This window comes from Sphaerodactylus townsendi, linkage group LG04 (assembly GCF_021028975.2).
Source record: "Sphaerodactylus townsendi isolate TG3544 linkage group LG04, MPM_Stown_v2.3, whole genome shotgun sequence".
NCBI classification, from domain to species: Eukaryota; Metazoa; Chordata; class Lepidosauria; order Squamata; family Sphaerodactylidae; genus Sphaerodactylus; species Sphaerodactylus townsendi.
In genome coordinates this window covers 152,118,556-152,142,222 of record NC_059428.1, presented here as the reverse complement: position 1 = coordinate 152,142,222, position 23,667 = coordinate 152,118,556, and the positions used below count along the sequence as shown (strand labels likewise).

Sequence of the window (23,667 nt, the reverse complement as noted above, 5' to 3'; positions counted from 1 at the left end):
CAGAAATGGCGCCCATAGTTCATATGTGTGCAGGTTTTTCATGGGCCCAACGGAGAAAGAATTTGCGATCGAGGAAGTGATTTGCTGAGAATGTGGGGTGGGGGTGGGGGTTAAGGATAGTCTCTGTTTCCTACTGTTTGAGAATGTGGGGGGAAGCTAAGACCCACTTTGGAGGATTGTCCCTTGCCTTGTGACACTTTGAGGAGATGCATTGTCCGTAGGAAGGAGACATGGGATAAGCCTCATGTGGGGAGGCTGACCCCACCTCCTGTATCATAACCTAGCCATTCACAACTAAATATTGGCCCAATGCGAAAAAAGGGGAGCCGCAAATAAAGAAATGAATTCATTAGCAGAGATGAAGGGGGTGGGGTGAGTGGGAAAACAGGGACAATAGATGGATGGGAATTTGGGAGCATGTAAGCGTTGATGCCGGAGCACTGTGTTTGGCTGGGAAAATTCATGTTCAACAAGCCAGCACAATGAGGCCTTGTGGTTTGAGACGTATGACAGAAATAAGCCCTGACAGCATCTCAGATGGGAGTTTCTCCGCGTCCCTCTCTCTCTCTCTCTCTCTCTCTCTCCGGCCCCTCCTCAACCAAAGCTATTTCAGCAATGCTACAGGCCCCCTCCTGCATCCTTTCCCACCCACGTCTTCCTCAGGTTCACGGCAACAGAGGCGGCAGGCTCTGCGTGTGCCAAAAGGCTTTTTTGGGGGAATTAACCTCCGTCCCCAGCAGACTGCGGATTGGAGGGTGTCCCTCAGCCGCTGCAAAGGGAGTGGAGATGGGCAGCGCCAGTGCCCTTGCCGGCCACTGCAACACTTCTGCAATACAGTTCGCTAGAATAAAGAGCTAATGTAGACTGATGGTCAAACTAGGATCTAGGAAGCCAAGGTTTGAAGCCCTGCTCTATTGTGGATGCTGGCTGAGTGACCTTGGGCCGGTGGCATCCTCTGGTTTGGGCCCTCAGCCACAGTATGAGAGTCAAGTGGCTGCCACCAGTGGAAGATTCTGGAAAAGTGCCCTCAGGTCACAGCTGACATGATGACCCCACGGGGTTTTTTTAAGGGAAGAGATGTTTGGAGGTGGTTTGCCATCACCTGCATCTGTGTGCTGAGCTGAGAGAGTTCTGAGAGAACGGTGACCTCCCAAAGGTCACCGAGCAGGCTTTAGGTGGAGGAGTGGAAAATTGAATCCGGTTCTCCAGATTAAAGCCTTGTACTCTTGATGACCGTGCCACGCTGCCTCTGTCTGGAAGCTATTTAAAAAAGTGGCAAACAGTCAGTTAGGGTAATCATAATATTTTCTACCACAGCGTCTGTGTTGTGTTTGTGGGCGCACACCCCGTGGAGATTTTCCACCTCAGGACCCAAAATTAATGGTCTGGCCCAGTCCTTGGTTACTGCACATTCCAGGGCCTGTGAAATGATTTAAGCTCTTGATCTGCCGCAGTCTCAGCCGCTTCCCTAGACAAAGAGTTCTCTCACTGAACATCCTCGAGATCTTCGTTAGCTTTGTTTGAAGACTACCGGGGGGGGGGGGGGGTCCAGTGAGAAAAGCCACCACAGATAAGATATTATTAGGAACTCTGATGTATTTTTAATATAACCCTTCCCACATTTTAAAAAAAAGGATTAAGGAGAACAGACGACAAAAAAGAAATCCCACTGTTACAAGCTACGCGGATTTGTTCCTTGACCTGCGCACAGAACAGTATGTACAGAAGATGTGTTTCAAATATTACAGGATCATCTTAGCATCATTGTCTAAGAAAAAGTCACTAATGTTGGGCTGAAACATACTTGGCAGCGCCATCCTAGCTGTGGAGATTCTCTTTATATTAACATTTCACATTTTTGTAAAAAAAAACACATACACACACACACACACATATAAACATTACAATAAAATTTAGATCTGAAAAACAAATTCACAAATTTGGTATCGTTATAACTTTAGTGCACATATGATACTATTCTTCGTCCTCATGTGTGTAAAATAAAACCCAAATGCCTGTACTGAGATTTCAATTACATGGTCATCTGCATTAAAGATTTGCAGCGGGTTTGATCTTAAACTGAATGAGTGAGGGTAAAGTTCAGCTGCAATTCTAAGTGTAGTTATCCAGTGGCAAGCCCCGCTGGATTTTGCGGTGCTTAGTCCAAGTAACTGTGCATAGGATTGAGCTGTTTGGGTCACTGGCTTTCCCAAGCAGTGCTCCAAGTGGCTTTTTGCATTTCCTGCATCTGTAGGATTCCCAGCCTCCAGAGCTGGGAACCTCCTGAGATTACAACTGATCTCCAAGGGACAGAGATCAGTTCCCCTGGAGAAAACAGCTGCTTTGGAGGGTGAACTCTATGACATCATACCTCATTAAAATCCCTCCCATCCCTAAACCCCGCCCTTCTCAGTCTCCACTCCCACTCCCACACCTTCCATTGTTTCCCAGATCTGGCAATGTGGCATTACCCCTTTGGAAGACTTGTTAAAATGGTTTCTTAGAATCCCATCCGTCCCTTTGCTTCCTCTCCCTCATGGTGTGACGAGACAATAATCGGTTAATCCAAAATGGTGGCTTAATTTTTTTTCTAACGACATGCTCCTCCATGCTCCTACCACACAGGGGCACTGCCTTAGCATGTGGTTTGGAAACTGTGGGTCTTGTTTCGTCCCTCACGCTGCAGAAGCTGTTTGTCTCATGCTTTTAAGTTTTCCCGTCTCCTTTTTAGGTACTATGCCATAAGCAAGAGGAGGGAGTATTAGGGGTTGTTTTGCTTATTTGCTGGAACGCTTCTGTTCTAAAAAGAAAAAAAATTGCCACATAACCAATCAAATGCCTGTTTGGGAAAAGAAAAAAATCGCTAGGATGGAACAGGTTGGACAGTGCACAGGTATACAGTTTGCACAGTTGGAGCAGACACACACAGGCTTCCATGCATGGAGGCAACTGACCAATTATTACAGTGTGGTTAGACACAGAAGTCGTGGGGGCCAGCTGTCGCTGCTGTGATCCTCTTGCGCCAAAACTACACACCCACACCAAGTTTTAGTTGCACATAGTTGCTGGGAAGACACAGCTAAGAAGCATGTTCGAACGTCACATTGCTCGTGGTGGTTGTAGTGAGACTCCAGGTGGTAAAGGTAAAAGATGGCATGCGTGTTTTTTTTTTTAGTATGGTGGCATTCTTGCATGGAAAAGTTGCATGTGCAAAGGCATGGAACGATTGTAACCAGTCAGCAATGTTAAATATTTACAAACCCTGGAGGGGTGAGAAGCCTGTAAGGAAACCTAAACATTTCTGGGATTTAGCAGCATTTGTTTTTTCTTCTTCCCTGAAGCATTGTGAATAAGTGGACAGACAGTTCACGGTTACAACCAGGGATGTGTCATTTTTGTGGGCTGTTGCAAAACTTAGGAACAAGCTTGGCAGGACAGGGCGAAGGAGGCCTGAGTGGAATGAGGGAGAGGAAGGAAGCCAGTCCTCTGTTTTGGTCTCTCTTCCCTTCCCCTGAGAGCCAGCGGGGTGTAGTAGTTAAAAGCAGGTGCACTCTAATCTGGGGAACTGGGTTTGATTCCCTGCTCTGCCACTTGAGCTGTGGAGGTAAGCAGGAGCAGAGCGAAGGGAAACTGCGCCCAGGGCACCCTGCCGCAATGCTGCCTGCCCCGGAACACCCCTGCCATGGCCCCCACCATGCCTCCACCTCTGTTCCGCCTGGGGCGTCACCCCCCCCCACTCCACCCCATTGGTGCTATGCCACTGGAGGTGAGCTCTGGTGAACCAGATTAGCCTGTGCACTCCAACACAGGCCAGCTGGGTGACCTTGGACTAGTCACAGTTCTTCGGAGCTCTCTCAGCCCCACCCACCTCACAGGATGGTTGCTGGGGCCGGGGGGTGGGGGGGGAAGGGAAAGGAGATTGTAAGCTCCTTTGAGTCTTCTTACAGGAGAGAAAGGGGGATATAAATCCAAACTCTTCTTCTTCTTTTTCTGGGCAATAACTGAGCAGTGCCAGAGGAAAGCCTAATCTCCATCTTGAGAGATCAGGAAATGGCTGGAATCAAGGACTAGAGAAGTCAGAAGACATGTCGGCCAGATGCCACATGCAAGGGCACTTGAAATCTGCTTTACTGCATTCTTCAGCACCCCAGACACGTGGACTAATTCTTTAGATACTGGAAGCCACTCCCATTTTTTCAGTCTTGGTTACAATCAACCTACCCCCCTGTGCCAATTTCTGTTAGTAACTTTTCCCTCTTCCCACAATTCCAAATTTGAGTTTTGTTTCTGCATCTGCTGGGCACTCCTGATTGGGCAGGTTGATCCCAAAGGGCCAATGCTGGGCAGGTGAGGTGATGGCAGGCCAGGTAGAATTGGCAGTGTTGCAGTGTTGGAGGAAGGGGCTCAGAATTTGCCTAGCTCTGTCCCATCCAACATACAGACTCTGGATCTTCTTCCTGAAGGCAACAGCACGGTGTCAGAGATGGACCGTCAAATTTCATAAAGGTCAGAAGAGGAACGACAGCAGTCTGAGATGCAGAACCCGTTCACCTCTCCCCTGGTTAGGTTGGAGTTCCATAAAACACGCCCTGGTTCTCCATTAGTCTGTCTTCAGGCAAAGACCTGTTTGACCACTGTCGTATTTCGATGAAAATGTGACAGCTAAACTGTACAGTAGTCTATCCCCCTCCTTCCCGTTCTGGCTCCCTTCTTCCACCTACCAGATGCCATGCGCCATGTTTGATCTCGGGCGGGGGAGAAGGGTCCTGGTGGGGAAAAATATTTAAGACCCTGTTTGCTTGGCAAGAGAATTCCAGTCTGCTTGTGATTTTGGTCACCGACTAAGAAATCATCTTGGAAAGCCGTGCTGCCATGGTTCAGAGAAGTGAGTTTGCTTTGTGGACATTCTTGGCTCACCAAATGGTCAGCGGGAAGTGAAAGAGCAGACCCTCCATTATTCTGTGATGCACTTGGAGTCCTCAGAGTAATTCCCTTCATGTTGTTTTCTACGTGTCCCAGTCTAACAGGGTAGCACCCAGATCCTCAGCCTCTGTTATAACCTATAGCTGCTTCTTTTGATGGACAGCCGTGTCCGTTTGGGGCAGGCCCACTAGCTGCATATAACAAAGGAATGCCATTTGTGAGCTTTTTGCTATTCACAGCCATTTAGGGCACCCCTCCCCAAGTTAATGGCAACTCTTTTCCCATCCCCTGTCCAATTCTCAAGCCAGACTCCGTTCTTCTGCCCTTTGCCCCGAATCAGTCCAGTGAGACTTCACATGGGTTTTCGTGAGCCTGGCGGGCATCCTCATATATCTGGCGGAAGTCTTTGTAGCGAGGGGCACAGCTGAGCCAGGCCTCCCCAAAGTGCAGCCACCCCGTGAACAAGAAGCTGCCGGGTCCTGGTTTCACCCCACACCGCAACAGCGTGCGAATGCTGCCTGCTGATTTCCCATACTTGCCAACTGGTTGGAACAAGGCAAATTTCTGGCGGTGGATCCGGGTGGCGCTCACATTGATGATGGATTCCTGCAGATCCACGTTGTTGGAGACTGTCCGGATATTGCCACGGATGACTACAGGAGGGGAATTTCAGGAGAAAAGAAAATTGAAATAACTGTTTAGATATTCTTGGAAGCATCTGCATCAGAGTGAATGCCTTCCATTGATGAATTGTAACAAATCCTTGCTTTGGAGTCTTATAATGTAAAGGATGTCATGTTTGCAGAACAGTGGAAGAAGCCTTGCTCCATTCAATGTAAACATTCCTCTCTGGGGCTGAACTTTGGGAGGAAAAATGTCCAGTACTCTACAAACCCAATCCACGGGCAGCTGATTGGCTAGTACCCAAGCAGTCAACAAGGCAACCCCTCCCACCAATTTCTGAAGCACTTTTGCAGTTGTTTTTAAAATGTGCTATTTTTTATTCAATTGGGTGAATAAAAATCAGCATGCATCCTCTGTACCCTTTCTTTAATGCTTATTGAAGACACTAGTGAATATTAAGAAACTGGGGATCTTTAATCTGGAGAAAAGAAGGTTAAGGGGTGACATGATAGCCATATTTAAATATTTGAAGGGATATCAGGTTGAAGATAATGCAATCTTGTTTTCTATTATTCTGGAGACTAACACGATAAGGAGTAATGCAGGAAAAGAAATCCCACCTAAACATCTCTTTGTGCTAAGTGGGACTCCACTAGCCAAATACAACCCTCACTAAGCAGTTGCCTTAACCTACTTCCCTGAAGAGCAGAGCAGGTGCCATATTGGGGGATGGTATCATAAGTGGCACGTGCAAGAACCACATGTGGCCCCTGAGCCACTGAGCGAGTATCACTGCTTTAGGCTTATCTTCTGTTTGATCAGACACTCAGGACCATCAAGGTCAGTCTTCTCTACTATGCCAACCAGCCAACCAGCTGCAGCAATTAGGGGTCAAAGATCTTTCACATCACCGACTCTGTGATCTCATGTTGAGAACTGAATCCGGGAGTTCTCTACCCCTGAGCCACTGTCCCTTCTCAGCCCAAGTTGCTCGAGTAGGAGACCAGCAAGCAAAGAACTGCAATAGCCAAAATATGATGCTCTACAAGGATTAGGCAGTATTTTTAGCATAAGTAGGCATGGTCTTCTGGTGGTCACCAGTTCTGAGGCAGCTGGTTGAATATAATCAAAATCTGGTCAGTTATACACAAGGGTTGGCCTCTTTTAGTGGAACTGATTTCCTCTTGATCAGCAAGAATTAGATTGTCTGAGATATTCTAACAGGCCGTGGACCTGATCTGGCTTGGGAAAGCTCCTCATTCTTCTGTTTAACTTCCCGGGTTGCCATGGCAACCCTGGAGTGGGCAGCCTGTGGACCCCCGTGACCTCTCCTTCTATTGTGTGGCGTTGCAAATCAGGAGGCAAGAAGGGCAAAGCATGCAGGGCCATTGTTACATGCAGGGTGAAGCATGTAGGGCCATAATTGGTGATGCCCACTGTGAGGACAGCCCTGCACAGATATTTAAAATGAAAGGAAAAACCATCCATGTCCAAGCTGAGGAGTGGGTGGCTTTATGGGTAGTCTGAATCTGTATCGCTGCTGGCCAGGGTGAAGTTGAACCTCTTTAAGCTTGCGGAAGGCAGGGCATGAAGAAGAAAAGGAGAAAAGTTTGGATATATACCCCACCTTTCTCTCCAGTAAGGAGACTCAAGGCGGCTTACAAACTCCTTCCCTTCCTCTTCCAACAGACACCTTGTGCAGTAAGTGCGGCTGAGAGAGTTCTCAGAGAACTGTGACAAGCCCAAGGTTCCATTATAATTTCAGTTGGTCTCTACAAAGATCCTGTTCTGTAACATCTGGAAAATGTCTAACTTCGGGTATTGTGCAATTCTACTATGGGAAGGGCCATCATTCACTGGATGCTGCTTTAAAGATCTTTCAAGCTAAAGTAGTCCCGAAGATCCTCTATGGAATCCCCATATGGATAGAAGCCTTTACTTCAGAACTTGAACATGTTCAAACAAACTTTTTGAGGCGAGTTATGGGTGTTCCTAATAGTGTAACCCTTACCACACTATGCCTTGAAGCTGGCTTATCATTAATTGAGACCAAGGCTTGGATCACTATAATAAAGTATTGGTTTAAGATTCATTTTAGAACAAATCAAAACAATATGACATACTATCTTCTTACAGATAATTATATTTCAAAATGGTCTAAAATGATTATCCAAAAAATTAGGCATATTGGAATTGACATAGTTACATTACACAATAGCAATGAAAAATTCATTTTAACTCAAATTAGTGATAGGTTGAGAGATCATGAGATACATTTGTTTTACTCAATCATGATCCCAACCTGTTCACCTCGAGCACTGGGAATTTCTCCTAAGTATGGAGTCCCAGCTAGATACTTAGTTTCTACCTTATCTGTTGAACAGCATCGGGCCTTTATGTTGGCCCGATTTAATAGCCTTCCTTCAACTGTGACATCCGGCAGATACCAACAAATCCCGAAACATCAAAGGTTCTGTCGATGTGGCTCACTTGACTCCCTGACTCGTATTCTGCTTGAATGTGTCCTAAATGCCGATGTATGATCAAGTTTGATTCACCCTCTATTATTGGCAAAGAAAATACAAAACTCTACTTATGCTGTACATTTTCTTTTACATGACCATTCTTTTGATGTTACTTGTGCAGTTGCTTCCTTCCTGGCCGTTATTTTAAAACAATAGCTATTGTTTTTATTTGCTTATTGCTGCTGATCTATATCTAATTAGTTATTTAAATGTTTATATATTTGTTGTTATACTATGCTAATAAAAGGCATATTGATTGATTGATGATGACAAGCCCAAGGTGAGAGAGTTCTCAGAGAACTGTGACAAGCCCAAGCAGGAGTGTAGGAATGGAGAAACAAATACAGTTCACCAGATAAGAGTCCGTCACTCATGTGGAGTAGGAGGGAGTCAAACCCGCTTCTCCAGACCAGAGTCCACCTGCTCTTACCCACTCCACCATGCTGGCTCTCATATCTTTGACTAGCGTGTTTTTGATTAGGATGATGAACTGTTCCTGCTGAAATGAGGAGCAATTTAAAAAGCAAAGAAGGAATGAATGGGAAAAGGTACTCACCAAAATCACTAGTACAAACAGCCATCAGGATTTCTGTGTTGTTACACGGCCGGCAAGTGCCCGCATCTTCCAAAGAGAAAAAATAACAGTCATTTACCCATGGGGTTCCATTCTCAATTCTCAGCTACCTTCCCTTCTATTAAGGCCGATAACCTTTGCTCAAAGCTCCAACTGCTTCACTGCCCCCAATATTCACTTCTGTCTTTAATGAGCATATGCAAAGGGTATAGGGAATGCATGCTTGTTATGCATCCAATTGATTAAAAAAAACACCCAATTTTTAACATAACTGCAAAACTGCTTCAGAGATTGGTGGGAGGGGTTACCTTGTTGACGGCATGGGTACTAGCCAATCAGCTGCCTGTGAATTAGGTTTGTACAGTACTGGGCTTTTTTCCTTCCAGAGTCAGCCCTTGAGAGAAATGTTTTATTGAATGATGTGAGGCTTCTTCCAAACCACCACTGTTTTCAATTCTGTAAGAGCTTATTGTCTAGCAAGACTGCAGATACTCTAGTATTTTGTGCATGTCAATATGGACAGTGTTGCGTGCATTCAGTGCTTTCATTCTCACTCAGCCTGCATGCGCATACAAATGCTCCTCATTTGTAATTACAGAGATCTGGGTTTGGGAGACTAGAACTATCTAATGGAGTGGCCTGCGTTAAGATGCATACTTCCCTGTTTCCCTGAAAATAAGCCCTAGCATGATTTTTCAGAATTTTTGGAGGATGCTTGAAATATAAGCCCTCCTCCAAAAATAAGCCCTAGTTACAGATTCCCTGGTGCAGCTGATTTGGTCATTGGGGGCGTTGGGGCGCAAAATCATGGAAAAAAATAAGACTTCCCCTGAAAATAAGCCCTAACGCATCTTTTGGAGCAAAAATTAATGTAAGACCCTGTCTTATTTTGGGGGAAACACGGTATTCCTAATTTCTTGAACTGCACAATGGTTTTGTGTGATGTCGGATATGAACCTGTGTAAACATGAAATAGATTTTGGATATGGGCTTCCCCTCCTTAGAGGAAAGAAGAGTCGAAGGATGTGATCGCCAGAGGTCGAAGGGTATGCTAAGACAGCAAGGGACACACAAAATTAGGGTGGCCAGATGTCTTCTTTTTCAGTGGACAGTCCACTTTTTTGAGGCCTGTCCTCTTGATAAGTCCTGTCCATCTAAGCTGGTGTTGGAGGCTGTGTTCCCAAGGAACCCCGGGGTGCCCAGAGCTCCCTGCAGTTGGAAGAAGAGCTGCTCAGGTTCCCCAGCCTTTTTGGAATGAATTATAGAGTGTGAGCCATAAGGAAGGAGAGAGGGGCCTTTGCAAAGTCCCCCGTCCACAGGCAGCCCCTGCAGAGCAGACAGAACTGGCTCTGGAGGTGGGAGAGAGTGGTATTTCTGGTTACATTATAGCAGTGATGAGAGGGAAGCGGCTCAGGGAAAGAACATCTGCTCAGCATACAGAAGGTTCCTGGTTCAATCTCAAGCATCTCTAGAGGATCTGGCAACAGGAGGAGGAGGAGTTTGGACTTATACCCCACCTAAAATACCAAGAGAGCTACGAGTATGCAGATGTAGCTTAAATCAGAGTGAGGACATAATACACTACACACTTCATTGCCCATTTTATTCTGCTGTCCGTAACAAATATATCAATGATATCCTGTCAGGCCTGACAGGCAGCGAGGAGGAGAAAGTTTGCTTTCTGATGGCTGATGTGTATGCTGAGGTTACATCCAAAGTAGCGATATTTATGTTTCTAGCAGCAAAAATCAGAGAAAGTTCAACTGATGTTCAAACCACAAAAGCTAAGTTGTAATAATGGCGGTTAAAAAATTCCTAAAAGTACAATCCTGTTATAACTAAATTTATGATATTCCGCTTAATGTTATATAACTGCATTGCTTCTGTACTCTAATGCCTGAAAAACTCTCACAACATGTTTTATACTTTATGTAAACTGCTTAGGGGAGTAGGGCTTTGGCTGAAGTACCTCTTTCGCGGTGTGTATGGCCCTCAGGCTAATAGAAACACTAGGCCTTTCCCCACTTACAGCTTCTGCTGCGTAAAGACTTTTCTCAGGCCAAGTGGCGCGGGGTCCCATGGCGACTCCCCACTCACGGTGAGCGGTGACAACGCAGCCCATTGCCGCTCTAACGCTGCCATTGTCGGAATTGCCCCCCTCAGTAGCACACACATCATTCCTGGCGCGTTTGGAGAAAACAGTAGCACAGCTGGACCAGCTCTGCATGGGGAAGCCAGGCCTTGCCAAGATTCAAATATTGTAGCGCCAGTGAGTAGCGCTTGTTTAATGTGGTGGTAGAGTGGGGAAAAGTGGGGAAGAGCGCTGTGCTCCACTGGATTGGATTTGGAAATATACCCCACCTGCTTCTGTCCTGTTCAAGGTGAAAGCTTACAAGCACCTCCTTTTCCCTTCCTCTCTCCCACAACAGCATTTCACCTTTGTGCGAGGCCAAGGGTGCAGGGCTGAGAGTGGAGCTCCAAAGCGACTAGGCTCCAAAAGCGTCCCCAGCAGAGGAATGTAGGAAAGTGTCAGAAACACATCCCTGGTTCCTACCAGATGAAGCCTCTGCCACTCAGGGGAGGGAGTGGGAATCAAACCTGGTTTTCCAGATTAGAATCCGTGTGCTCTTAACCACTACACCAGGGGTCTGCAACCTGTGGCTCTCCAGATGTTCATGGACTACAGTTCCCAACTGGCCATGCTGGCAGGGGCTGATGGGAATTGTAGTCCATAAACATCTGGAGAGCCACAGGTTGCAGACCTCTGCACTATACCATGCTGGCCAGTGGTGGGATCCAAAAATTTTAGTAACAGGTTCCCATGGTGGTGGGATTCAAACTGTGGCGTAGCGCCAATGGGGCTGAGAGGGGCACGGCGGGGGCGTGGCCAGGCATTCCGTGGGCGGGGCATTCCTGGGCAGGGCTGTGGCAAGGACGCAGCTGCTGCGCCGGTCCTTAGGCGGGAAACGAATGCACGCAGGCACAGGCTGCCACGCACGCCGGTGCACCTCCTGCTAGACTGCTTCAAGTTCTGCGCGCTACTGCTGAGAGGAGGGGAGTAACTAAGGCAAAAATCACGTGGCAAAATCACCCATTAGTAACCCCCTCTCGGCACACACAAATAATTAGTAACCTACTCTCGGGAACCTGTGAGAACCTGCTGGATCCCACCTCTGATGCTGGCTCTCAAAGGCCTTTACCTGAGACCCTAGAGAGCCACAACCAATTTGAGCAGACAATACTGAGTGTGATGGACTGGGGGGGGGGGGTCTGATTCAGCGCTGGGCAACCTCTTATGTTCATCTGCATCTAGGAATGTCGTTCGACAGATGCAAAAATGGACCCACTCTCCCCGTCTCTCTCTTTTATTATTTTCTCTCTTTTTTTTCTGGTTGTCAGTGGCCGTCTGACATGAAGTGAGGCCATACCTAAAGCACAGCATCCAGGACAACCGAGCCATTCCAGTGCAGCAATTCCCTGTAGCCGCTCTCCCACAGCGACCAAGCGTGCCTAGCTCTGTGTCGGACTGTGGCCTCAGTGTCAAGGTTTCTCAGAAAAAAACCATTCCCCATTGGGTGAAGTGCCTGGGTTGCTATAGCAGCCTGTGTCCAGGCCTTATCTTTGGTGCCGACTGAACTGCTGGGACGATGACTCCCCAGCAGGGCTTCTGCACACTGGACTTTTGTTAACTCAGAGATGAGGCCGATTAGATGTTCCTCCTCTGGGCTTGTGTTTCTGATAGCCGAGCACACTCCAAACGGGTGGCTCCGGTTACCCACCATCTCCTGTGCTTGCTTTGAGGGAGGCTGTTGGCATATCGTGTCCTTGGGAAAACTAGGCCGCTCTCGTTGCTTTCGATTGCAATCAGCCTGTGTGTGCTGGGTGGGCTGTGGCTTGTGCTTTGCCAAAAGAAATGCCCCAGAACATGATAAAACAGGGGAAATTGCATCCTCCCTTTGTGAATACTGTCTGCGTGACATCTGAACGGAGCCTGCTCGCCTGCAAGAGCCTCATGTGCGAAGCAGATGTTTGGGGCCTGGGTTTAAGATGCCAAAGCTATTGTGAGCAGTGGGCTGGCGCGCCAACAGTTCTGAGATACATCCAACTCGGAATGCGTCACAAAGTCACAAGTTACCATTTAGGGACGCCAGCCTCCTAATGGGACTTAAAGATCCACCAGAGTTACAGCTGATCTCCAGACTATAGCAATCTGGAGAAAATGGATGTTCTGGAGGTTGGACTCTATGGCCCGCTTGTATCCCTCTGAGGCCCCCGTCCTCCCCAGGATCCACCCCCAAACCTCTAGGAGTTTCCTAACTGGGGGCTGGCATCCTTTCCCCATCCCTACTCCCCACTGATGGCCAGGGAGGACTTGGCAGCCCTATTCCCACTGTGTGCTGCCACTGGACCACTTACCTTCCACGCTGCGGTTGCCAGAAGGCCAGGAGAAGCGGGAATTCCAGTCTCCCCTCAGTTCATAGCGGAAGGCAGCAATCCGGCGGCTGATGTCCCGGTGCAGGGTGGACTGGAGGAACAGAGCGACCTTCTCCTTGGGCAGCCAACTGAAGCAGCGCACCTTGGGCTGCAACGCCGCATCAGCCTCAGAAAGCAGGAGCTCCAAGATGCCGTCCCTCTCCAAGTAGATCTGAGCTCCGCGAAAGGTGCTGGATGATTTGATGCAGGCCGTGATGCTCCGAGGACGCCTCTCTTTGCCCGTGGAGCCCGTAGAGAGGCGAGGAAAGAGGCTCAGGCGCAAGGCTCCAGCAGGGTACAGCCACTCCAGCGATCCCTCTGCGCAGTGCAACGAGATCTGCTCCACGCTGCCTGATTCTTGGGACAGGCCACTGCAACGTAAGAACATAACATCCCTGCTGGATCAGACCAGTAGCCACTGATGGACTATTAGAGTTAACATGAACTCTGGTCATTGGCTTGCCAAATAGGGTTTGCTGTAGAAGTGGCCATTTAGGACAGCCTGCTGTGTGCTTATCTGTGTGCATGCCTTGCAAGAAGGAAACTGGGGATCATATTAATCCGACTTGCCCATCATTTCAAAAAGAAATAAGCCCATTTTCTAGCCCAGGGGTCTGCAAAATGCGGCTCTCCAGATGTTCACGGACTACAAATCCCATCAGCCCCTGCCAGCATGGCCAATTGGCAGGGGCTGATGGGATTTGTAGTCCATGAACATCTGGAGAGCCGCAGGTTGCAAACCTTAAGACTGAATGGAGGTGTGAAAGTGTAAATGCTGCCAAATCAGGGCTGAGCAGGACTTGAAATGTCTTAAGCATATGTAGCTCCCTAGCCTCCCAACAACTGGGAGCAATACATGTCAACATGTTTGATTTGCACCATTTATGCAGGTTGCATTGTTTTTCTCAGTGCAGAATTCAGGCTATCGTTATTCCGGAGACCTACAAACATTGAATTTTCACTCAGTTTTTACAGCATATCCGTAGTCTTTGATATGACTGGTCCTAGTCACCCGCAAAGAACTGTGGGAAGTGTCGTTTGACAAGGGTTCTGGGAGTCCTCAGAGATCTCTTGACCTCTTCCCAGCACCCAAACTACAGTTCCCAGAGTTCTCTGGGATGGGGAGGAAGTCTCCTTGGTTTGCCTCGGCGGTGGGCAACTCAGCCCTGGTTGAGGCTCAGCTTCTGGGTGCTACAAATGTGGGAAGGGTGGGGAACTTTTCACTCCCCATCGTTGGCATTTGTTCCTTCTGGACCCCAGTTCCTGTCTCTTTTCAAGTCTGGAAGGCCAATTCCCACGTGGAACTGGAGAGAGCCAGATGAGGTGAGTCTCGTAGCCCTGTCCACTTTTGTGTTTCAGCATCATGGCTTGTGCCTTCTTTTCTGGATTGCTCTACCCAAATGGCTGAGCAGAAAGCCACGCCATACAACGCAGTCCAGATGCCTGAAGGCACTCGACGGGCTCTTTCAATCCCCCCACAGACTGACTCATCTCATCCGCCACATTGTCTGGAGGATCAAGAGCGCTCCGAAGCATATGGGGCCACTCTGTTCCTTAGATCTTCTCAAAGAGCTCTCTTGTGACTGCCCTCTAGAGGCCCCTCGAGGCTTTCATTGGTTTGTCTTCTTTATGAATGAATACTGGGAGATTCCCCAAGTTCACAGAAAGGTGCCCGCTGCAAGAATGTGCACCCCCCCTTATAAACATAAATCCTCAAATTTTTACAAGTCCAAGTCACCTTCCTCCATTCTTCACTGAATAAAGGTCTTTTCAGTAGACTATTTGGCAAGAGGGAATTAAAAAACAAACACATTTGACATATCCAGGAAACAGAACAGTTAAACTCTTCCATATTAAAGATGACTCTCTTTTTTTTGGCATTTTGAGTCTTGCTATTAACCTATCTATTCTGACACCCGTGCACAGGTGTCAAACTCGTGGCCCTCCAGATGTTAGGGACTACAGATGATAAGAACTGTAGTCCATAACATCTGGAGGGCCACAAATTTGACACCTATGCGGATGTAGGGTCTTCAAGGGACGAGATCTTCAAAGGTGGGTTTGCCATCGCCTGCCTCCACATCTTGCTCTCCCCTGGTGTTTCTTGGAGATCTCCCATCCAAACACCTGCCAGGTTCAAGACTGCCAATGTGTGACGGACCCAAGGTCACCCAGCACGCTTCCACAGCAGAGTAGAGATTCAAACCTGGGATTCCTTATCCCTTAGTCCAACAACTACTACTCCATGTTGAGAGCCAGCGTGGTGTAATGGTTCAGAGCAGGTGGAATCTAATCTGGAGCACCAGGTTTGATTCCCCACTCCTCCACCTGAGTGGCAAAGGCTTATCTGGTGAACCAGATGTGTTTTCGCACTCCTCCATTCCTGCTGGGGGATCTTGGACTAGTCACAGTTCTTTGGAGCTCTCTCAGCCCCATCTACCTCATGAGGTATCTGTTGTGGGGAGAGGAAGGGAAAGGAGCTTGTAAGCCACCTTGAGTCTCCTTACAGGAGAGAAAGGTGGGGTATAAATCCAAACTCCTCCTCTTCTTATCCAAAAGGGGTTTGTGGACTGTTAGCCAGAGACCTCTGGATTAAATGAAAATGGACTGTCAAAAATGATGTTTGTGAGTTACCAGAGCTAGGCAATAAATATAGTTTAGAAGTGTTTATATTTGCACACTTGCTGTTACACATCTCTGTTTACAGACACTGTGCAATAACCAACCTGTACGATACCAATCCATACTACATAATGACCACCATTTACAGAGTCTTCCCACAAATCTCTTCCAAATGGGAAACAGGACTATACACAGATGCTGGGTATTAGAAACAATTGCTGGAAAGAAGGGGCAGTGTGAACGTAAAGATCAGTCTTACTGTGGCATGTGGAAAGTCCCCTTTCTGTGGTAGCCAGTGAGGATACCCTTGTATTTTACTGGTTGGGCCATTCTTTAAAAAATGTACTATTCGTTCAGCATTCCAAAACTGTCTGCCATTTGTGCAATGCCTACTCTGCAAAATCTGGCTTGGGAAGCTTGATTGGCCTCTGGACTTTTAAGCTCAGCGCCGCCATTCTCAAACCAAGTAATGCATCTGCATCTTGCTCAACTCTGTCTGTGTGTGTGTGTGTGTGAGAGAGAGAGAGAGCAGTTTCTGCAGCTGCATTTAGCAGGAGCTAAGCAGGTCAACCAACCCCGGGATCAGAACTCAGGCTCAATCGCTGGCATCTTTAGTTGAATAAGTACCGGGCAATGTGAAAGATCCTGGATGCATTGCAGGGGGTTGGACTTGATGGCCCTTGGGGTCTCTTCTCTGATTCTAACTGCTGCCAGGCAGAGGAGCTGCTGTTGGTAGGCTTGTGGTTTTATTCCAGCATTGGGCAGACCATAGTCTGATGTCTGAAGTCATAGCCTGTGTCAGCAGAGTCCAAAAGAGAAGATTGGATAGAGTGGGATGAGATGAGCTATTCCAAAGCAGGCCCGGGAGTGTGAGAACCAAGGAGTGTTGCGTTAGTGAGCTGATGTGGTGCAGTCGTTAATGTTGTCCTGTGGTCTAGGAGGCCAAGTTTCAAATCTCTACACTGCAACAAAGCTTGCTAGGTGACTTTGGGTCAGTCACACCCTCTCAGCCTCAACCATCTTACAGGGTTGTTGTGAGGATAAAACGTAGGGATAGGACACTAGATGCGGATCTGGAGGAAGGGAGGGATAAAAATGTACTGGACAGTTGTTAATCACATCTGGCAAAGTAGACTCTGCCTCTTAAAAGCTAACGCCACAATGTATGTTGTTTGTTTCCATTACCCTATAGAGCACCCATGAATCCCGTCAGCATGAGTGGTGATCCCTCCCAAATACCAATGAATTGGCAAGGTAAGGTGAATAGTATATATACATTTTAAGACAGACAATGACCTTCTTTGGCGCATCAGCCCCTTGAGCACAGCAAATAGGTGTATGAATTCCACCTCAGCTTCACTGTTCTTCCTAAAAAGTCTACCAAACTGCCGTTGACTAGACTACTGTCATGCACTCAGAACAAGAGCTGCCCTTGAAAACTGTTCGGAATATATACAGCTGAGCTTCTGGAACAAGATTAGTCAAGAACCTACTCAGACAATGCTTCAGCTCTCTGTCTCACTGTAACCTCCTGCTAGCAGGGGCAGACTGGGAGGAAAAATGGGAGTTAAAAACAGCCCTGGACAAGTGCCCTGTCCTGTCCAGGCCACACCCCCACAAAGGAGGGAGGAAGAGCCAGCCAACCTTGTATCTTGCACAGCTCAGCTGGGCGCCTCCTGCAACTAGGTTGGGGCATAACTGTCTGCAAGCTGCACCCAGCTCATGTGCACGAGGAATTTTTTCCCTCTGTGCTATGCATGGACCTTCTACCCTGGGTTGTACCCTGGGTTGTACTGGTCCAAGTTGAGGAACAGGCCATTGGCCTACTGGGAAGTTTGCATTGGCTACAATGGCTACTCCACCCCTGCCCTTCTAGTCTTAATACCTAATATAGGCCATTGTGTCATCATCTTTGTATCAAATTCCAACACAGAGAAATAGCTGCAGAAATGATCCAGGAAGATTGTGAATCCCCAGCCCAGTAAAACTTCTGTGCACCTCTGAAACTCCTTCTGGACATACAGTTTGCCCAACTGAATTGTTTTGTTTTTGAAAGGCAGGAACCTACCTTTAGGTATTCCTAACACCCTGTGGATCTCAGTTCATACGCACACTAGATTTCCAGAGTGATCCGCTGTTATCAGATCATTAGAATCATAGAAAAGCAAGCAAAATTTTTAAAGAAAACCAGGCATTGCTAATGCTAGCTCTGGTTTGCTGTGTGGTGATTGAAAGGGGGGGGGGAGAATTGTGTAGATATTGCATACAAAACAAAAACATCACAGCTGAAAAAACTGAATCTTCACAGCAGAGGACAGTCATGTTGGGTAGTAGCTATGATTGGACATACAGTTGATGTCTTTCAGCCTTACAAACTTTGCACTTAAAATATGCAGACCCATCCAATGCCATTCTGTGCTTTTTGGAGAGCAATAAAAATGTAATAAAGAACTTTCTCCTCTCGAAAGGCAAGTTACAACCTGATTCTATGCTGGAAGGGTGGCCTTGTGAGTCCATCATGGACAAAGCAACCAAGAGTCTTGTGGGACCCTAAAGACTAACAAATGTATCGTGGTAGACCGCTCGATGAGCCTGATTGCTCTTCGTCAGTTGCCTCTGCAGCTTGATTCCACAGGTCAGCATTGATGGTGTGTGGTAGAGGGAACCACCAAAAATGAGAGCCTCAAACCAAACCATCCCTCTCTTTACAATGAAGCTTCCCGGGACAAAATCTAGTTCAGTGTTTATCTCTGAGAGAACGGAGGACGTTGCAACCCGTTCCTTTAAAGCTCTGACTGGTGAAATTAACAACCAAATCTGCTGAAACTCCGTTCCAAACAGTAAAACCAGGAATTGGCCAGATAAGGAGGACGCAACACACTTGAAGGCAATTTTCCTATAGAAAGTCCCCGCTGAATGGATTTCATCCTCCCTTTGTTGGTACCAAATCAACCAAGGAATGATGCCGGGCCTTATTCTCCGTCTAGCAAGCTGTCTCTCCCTGCACCTCCAGGTTTCTATTTGAAAAACCTGCCTTCTTTCTTTGTGCGGGCCCCTCCAACCGCTATTGGACCAAATCCATTAGTCACCGGAATGTCTGTCAAGCATGGCATGCCAAGATTTGAAAACCCTGACCCTGCTATTACCAAGAGAGGGAAACAAACAAGAAAGTAAAGACCCTGGTAGGGCAGCCAAGTGACATCAAGGTTTTGACTCCCCCCCCCCCCCCACAATTTTCAAGCAGGGGACATGGAAGTCATACCTACCTTCCCCTCCAACTGCACTGGTCTTCTGAGTAACTGCAAAGGGCTGTATCCAAGAGTACAAGGCAAAAAAGCTTGAACGCCAAAGGCATCCTTAAGGTCTCTTCTCCCGGCAAAGCCGGAGAGGGCAAGAAATCAAATGTAGGGGAAGGAATCCTTTGGTAGCACCATCCTGGAATGCGCCCGAGGAGTTAATAATGCCCGTGTCTCTCTTGTTTGCACCATCTCCTCTTAGGGGCAGATCCCTTCCCACTGCTTTCAGGCAGTGCAGGAGGATATTTTTGCCCCCGCTCCTGCAGACAGGAACTGCGATTTGAGACAGGATAGAGAGGCGGAAGGATAGGTCCCTGCCAAGATGCTCATGGTGAATTTAAAACTTGCTAAAAAGTGCTTTGCGGATCTCTAGTCAATTTCAGTGGGGCTGGAGGCAGGAACGGAGAGCCAGTGTGCGTGGATGGGTGGGTGGGGGGTTCTTTGTGCTTTTCCAATCCAAGCCAGGCTGAGAAACTTTTAGCCAATGGGAACAGGGGGAAGGGGGAGGGGGTGACTCTCCTCTAGACTAACAAGCAGAGCTTTTGAGAACAATGTGATTAAAGGCGGGCGAGGGTAGGGGGGGATTTAGAATCACTGTGAAATTATTCCTGTCCAGATGTGAGGAGGAGTCCAGTGAGAGCAGGCAGGCAGCGATGGTTTGCAAATTGCTTTCAGGGTGTTGTTGTTTTTTAAGCGCTTTTCAAACACCAAGAATCGTTTCTTATTCACAATAGAACTGAGCAGGAACAAAGTTAGAAAATACGTCTCTTGCTTGGAAGCAGCGCTCCTGATTTTTTCAGTCCATGTTTTATTTATTTGTCATGAATATTTATGGATAAGTTGTGAAATTGTTCAACACGCATTGCGTTTCAAGGTTATGCAGATGCTTGACTAAGATTCCGACTGTGCAAAGTGTCTAAGGGGCAATAAAACTACCTTTGGATCGTTTGGCTACTTGGATCGCCTCCACTGGCAGAATTTTTTTGCACTTCCGGCTTCATGTGCAGGAGCAGGGAAACAAATCCAGTCCATCAGTTGAGAGTCCACTGCTCATGTGGAGGAGAGGGGAATCAAACCCAGTTCTCCAGATTAGAGTCCACCTGCTTTTAACCACTACAGCACACTGACTCTCTGGGTCACTTTAATCTGCCACCCTCATTTTAGGGACTCATTTTGCAGCAGTGATTCAAGTCTAGAGTTCTCTTTTACCTAGTTCTTCAAGTCATCTGCAAAATAGATTATGGAGGGGGTTTTTAAAAAGGAAAAAAAATACTCGATTAAGTATCTTTAGACTTGCGTTCTTTGTAATTGGAGATGCGGCTGGATTAGTCCCAGTGGAATTCTTATCCAAACTTCCTAATGTCTGCACTGATGCAATCCCTTCGCAGGGCTTTCTAAGGCCTCAGCAGAGAGTCAATAAAACAGTTCTTGTTCCTCTACTACAGCCACTGTTATTAGCCTGTTCATCAGAACAGCCCCCTCCACAAGCCTCTGCTATTTATTTTATCCCCCCCCCACACACACCTTCTCCAGACACCATTGTCCCGAGTTTTTAACAAACCCTGCAATTAATTACGTTTCCATTGGAGCGAAGGCCCGCCAAAAAGTTTGAAATAAACACACGGGACAATTGCGACGATGTGATACGGGCCTGGAGGACAAAGCTTTTCGGAGGGAGGGTGGAGTGGAATGAAAATGAGGGATTGTGCGGTTTGACGGGAGAGAGGAGGGGGTGTCCCGCTTGGGGTGGGGGTCTCTCTCTCTTGGAGGCAGGCTATGAAAAGGACACCAAAACAAGTCCATCTCTTGGAATCCTTAGAAAATGCATTCTGATTCAGCCAGGGTTGCAATTTTATTAAAGACCTCATCTGGTAAACTGACATCAGTAGTTTACAATAGACAGCCTGAAGAAGAAAAGGAATTAATGTATCAAGGCACGTTCTATTTCTCTCCCTTAAAAAAAAAAAAAACCTCCTAAAAGGCCCACAATGCTAGGATCACAGCTTTGTATTTATCAATAAAGGTTTAGCTTAGATCATAGCTTGACAAATCCCAGGGGCCTGGTCACCATGGCACCCAGCAATTTCATTAGTTGTTTTTGTGGTAGCCTTGATTAGAAAATACAGTTATACATAACACTAAAGGCAGAAATATGAGTTGGGCTGCTAAATTTTTAAGCTAGTGTCTGGAGCCAAAGAAAATGGATCAAGGCCTGACTTAGACTAGATCAAGGCTGTCTTTTGACAATTTATAGAACCGTGGTTTAATTAAAACTTACCAGAGAGATACTCCTATCTATGATATAGTCCAACTTATTATTTTGCCTGATCTTGTCAGATTTCAGAAGCTAAGCAGGGTTGGTCCTGGTCGGTACCTGGATGGGAGTTGCTGTGCAGAGGCAGTCAATGGTAAATCACCGCTGTTTGTCTCTTGCCTTGGAAATCAACCAGGGTTACCACAAGTCAACTGCGGCTTGCTGGCACTTTCCACCACCATGATTTTGTGTAATGTACGTCCACAGCCATCCTAGCTTGTTCCTTGGCAGCGCCCTCCCCCACCACACAGCAAAGAGGCTGAAGTCAGTGTTTGTCAAGGGCAACCAGGATTTGAGTAATTTGTCTACAGGCTGAATCCTCATCTCACCAATCAGCCATCGTTTAAAAAGCCTGAGGCTTTGTGTTATATCTGAATTGATTTCATCATTGAATTTAGAATCCTGTTTCTTGTGCAGGCCCAGAAGATAACGGTTGCACTTTGCTAGGGTGACAAAAGAGTCTGAATCCAAACCCGCTGGAACTTGGAAGAGTAACATGGAGTCTTCTTCTCTTCTCCCCACAGATCTTGCTACAAGGTAGAACCACAACTGGATCCAAGTGCATCCACAGCTCAGGTAAAAGTCCTGGAAATATCTCAAAAAGGCATCTCTTCGATGATGTTGGAAATATATCCACGTATTATGCTGGACCAGCAGTTCAGAAGGTAGGGGCCATTCTTTAATGCAACCACTCAACTGCAACTACACATATGTTGTCTCATGAAAAGTCCATACTTTCTGGTACCCATATCTTTGGGGTGGAGGTGGTGGGGGAATCGCTGACCTGATTTTTGAACTTTGGGGCAATTTGCTAAAATAGCGCACTAGTATTGTCTTTTCCTCTGTGTTCTGCTTTTTCTCTTGTGTCTCTAGAAGTTGTATCATGGGATGGGATGGGGGGAAGCCTGTCATCTCTAGCATTAATGTATCATGCATGAATGAACATCCAGATGCCACACGGTGCACATAGGGTGCTATGGTCCATTGTCACCCACTGATGATAACATTTTTCCTAGCATATTTTTCATCGGAAGTGCCATCTCCAGCTTGACTTTTAAATCCATGGGGAAAGGGGGGGGGGGGGCTTGACTTCCAAATCCATGGGAGGAGTGGGTAAGATTGAGGCAGTGAATTCAAAGCAAGCCTTTATTGGCATAAAGAGCAATAAAATAAATACAACAATAGTAAAAACTGATTCAAAAACATAGATACACAAAACAGGAAGTAAAATGTTGAGTAAAAAGAAATCTACTGGCATCTAATAATTTCCAGGAGGAATAATTGCCAGGATCATACGGTACATAAGGAGGGATCAGGATTGTCCAGCAAGTAGTGTAGTCTGAATAAATTGGGGTGATCGGGTAAGTGTAAGGGAGCAAGATTCACATACTTGGATCTGATTTTCTTAAATCTGGGACGAGGCAATGGATTCAGCATTTATGGTATAATTGCAATATGAATGTCCCGCTCAACTAAAGTCGTTGTTTCTGCACGCGTTCTGGCCTGCCTGTCCTTCTCTGGAGAACTATGTATCATGCAGAGATGCATCAAACAGCTTCAGCTAAGGGAGGGTCATCTTGCTGCATCTCCACAGAAGGAGGGATTTAATAGGCCAATCATACTCGATGCAGGAAAATTACCTAACCCATGAAAATGGAGGGGAGTGGGTTGAAATAGTGGATCGTAATGAGGACAATGTAGAATCTCCTCTGTAGATGAAGTTTGGGGTTTACAGGGGCAATTGGAAGTGATGTAAATTTCTTACTAATACTGTCTTTCTATTGTGGCTCAAAGTAAAAGATTCAAGAGTATCCCTTTGGCCACTTTCTCACTGATTATATTTGGTCATTGACCGTAAATAAAGTCGTTGTCTTCTTCTTCTTCTTCTTCTTCTTCTTCTTCTTCTTCTTCTTCTTCTTCTTCTTCTTCTTCTTCTTCTTCTTCTTCTTCTTCTTCTTCTTCTTCTTCTTCTTCTTCTTCTTCTTCTTCTTCTTCTTCTTCTTCTTCTTCTTCTTCTTCTTCTTCTTCTTCTTCTTCTTCTTCTTCTTCTTCTTCTTCTTCTTCTTCTTCTTCTTCTTCTTCTTCTTCTTCTCTGATAATCTTTACCTGTTTGTACCCTCTTACTTTTACCCCTGAGAATATCTGAGCCATGATGAGAAAAATATGCCAGACTGTAGAGGTCGGTTGTTTTCTCATTGTCAGAAATTATTTCCATTTGGGGACCACGCAACGTCTGACATAGCTGTATGAAAATGAAAAATGCTGGCACTTTCGAGGTTTGATTTCCAGTTCTCTGTTTTCTGCTGGGTGGGAAGA

General features: G+C 46.7%; 1 protein-coding gene across 1 annotated transcript; it reads right to left on the bottom strand.

Annotated features, from left to right (window-relative positions):
* Nucleotides 1-3,871: 3,871 nt before the first annotated feature.
* Nucleotides 3,872-19,455, bottom strand: METRN (meteorin, glial cell differentiation regulator). The gene is made up of 4 exons (XM_048495152.1): nt 19,008-19,455; nt 13,063-13,490; nt 8,629-8,694; nt 3,872-5,576 (listed from the first exon to the last, which is right to left on the bottom strand). Exons 1-4 carry the CDS (start codon nt 19,094-19,096, stop codon nt 5,260-5,262), a joined length of 900 nt encoding a protein of 299 aa, XP_048351109.1. The 5' UTR covers nt 19,097-19,455; the 3' UTR covers nt 3,872-5,259.
* Nucleotides 19,456-23,667: the final 4,212 nt, after the last annotated feature.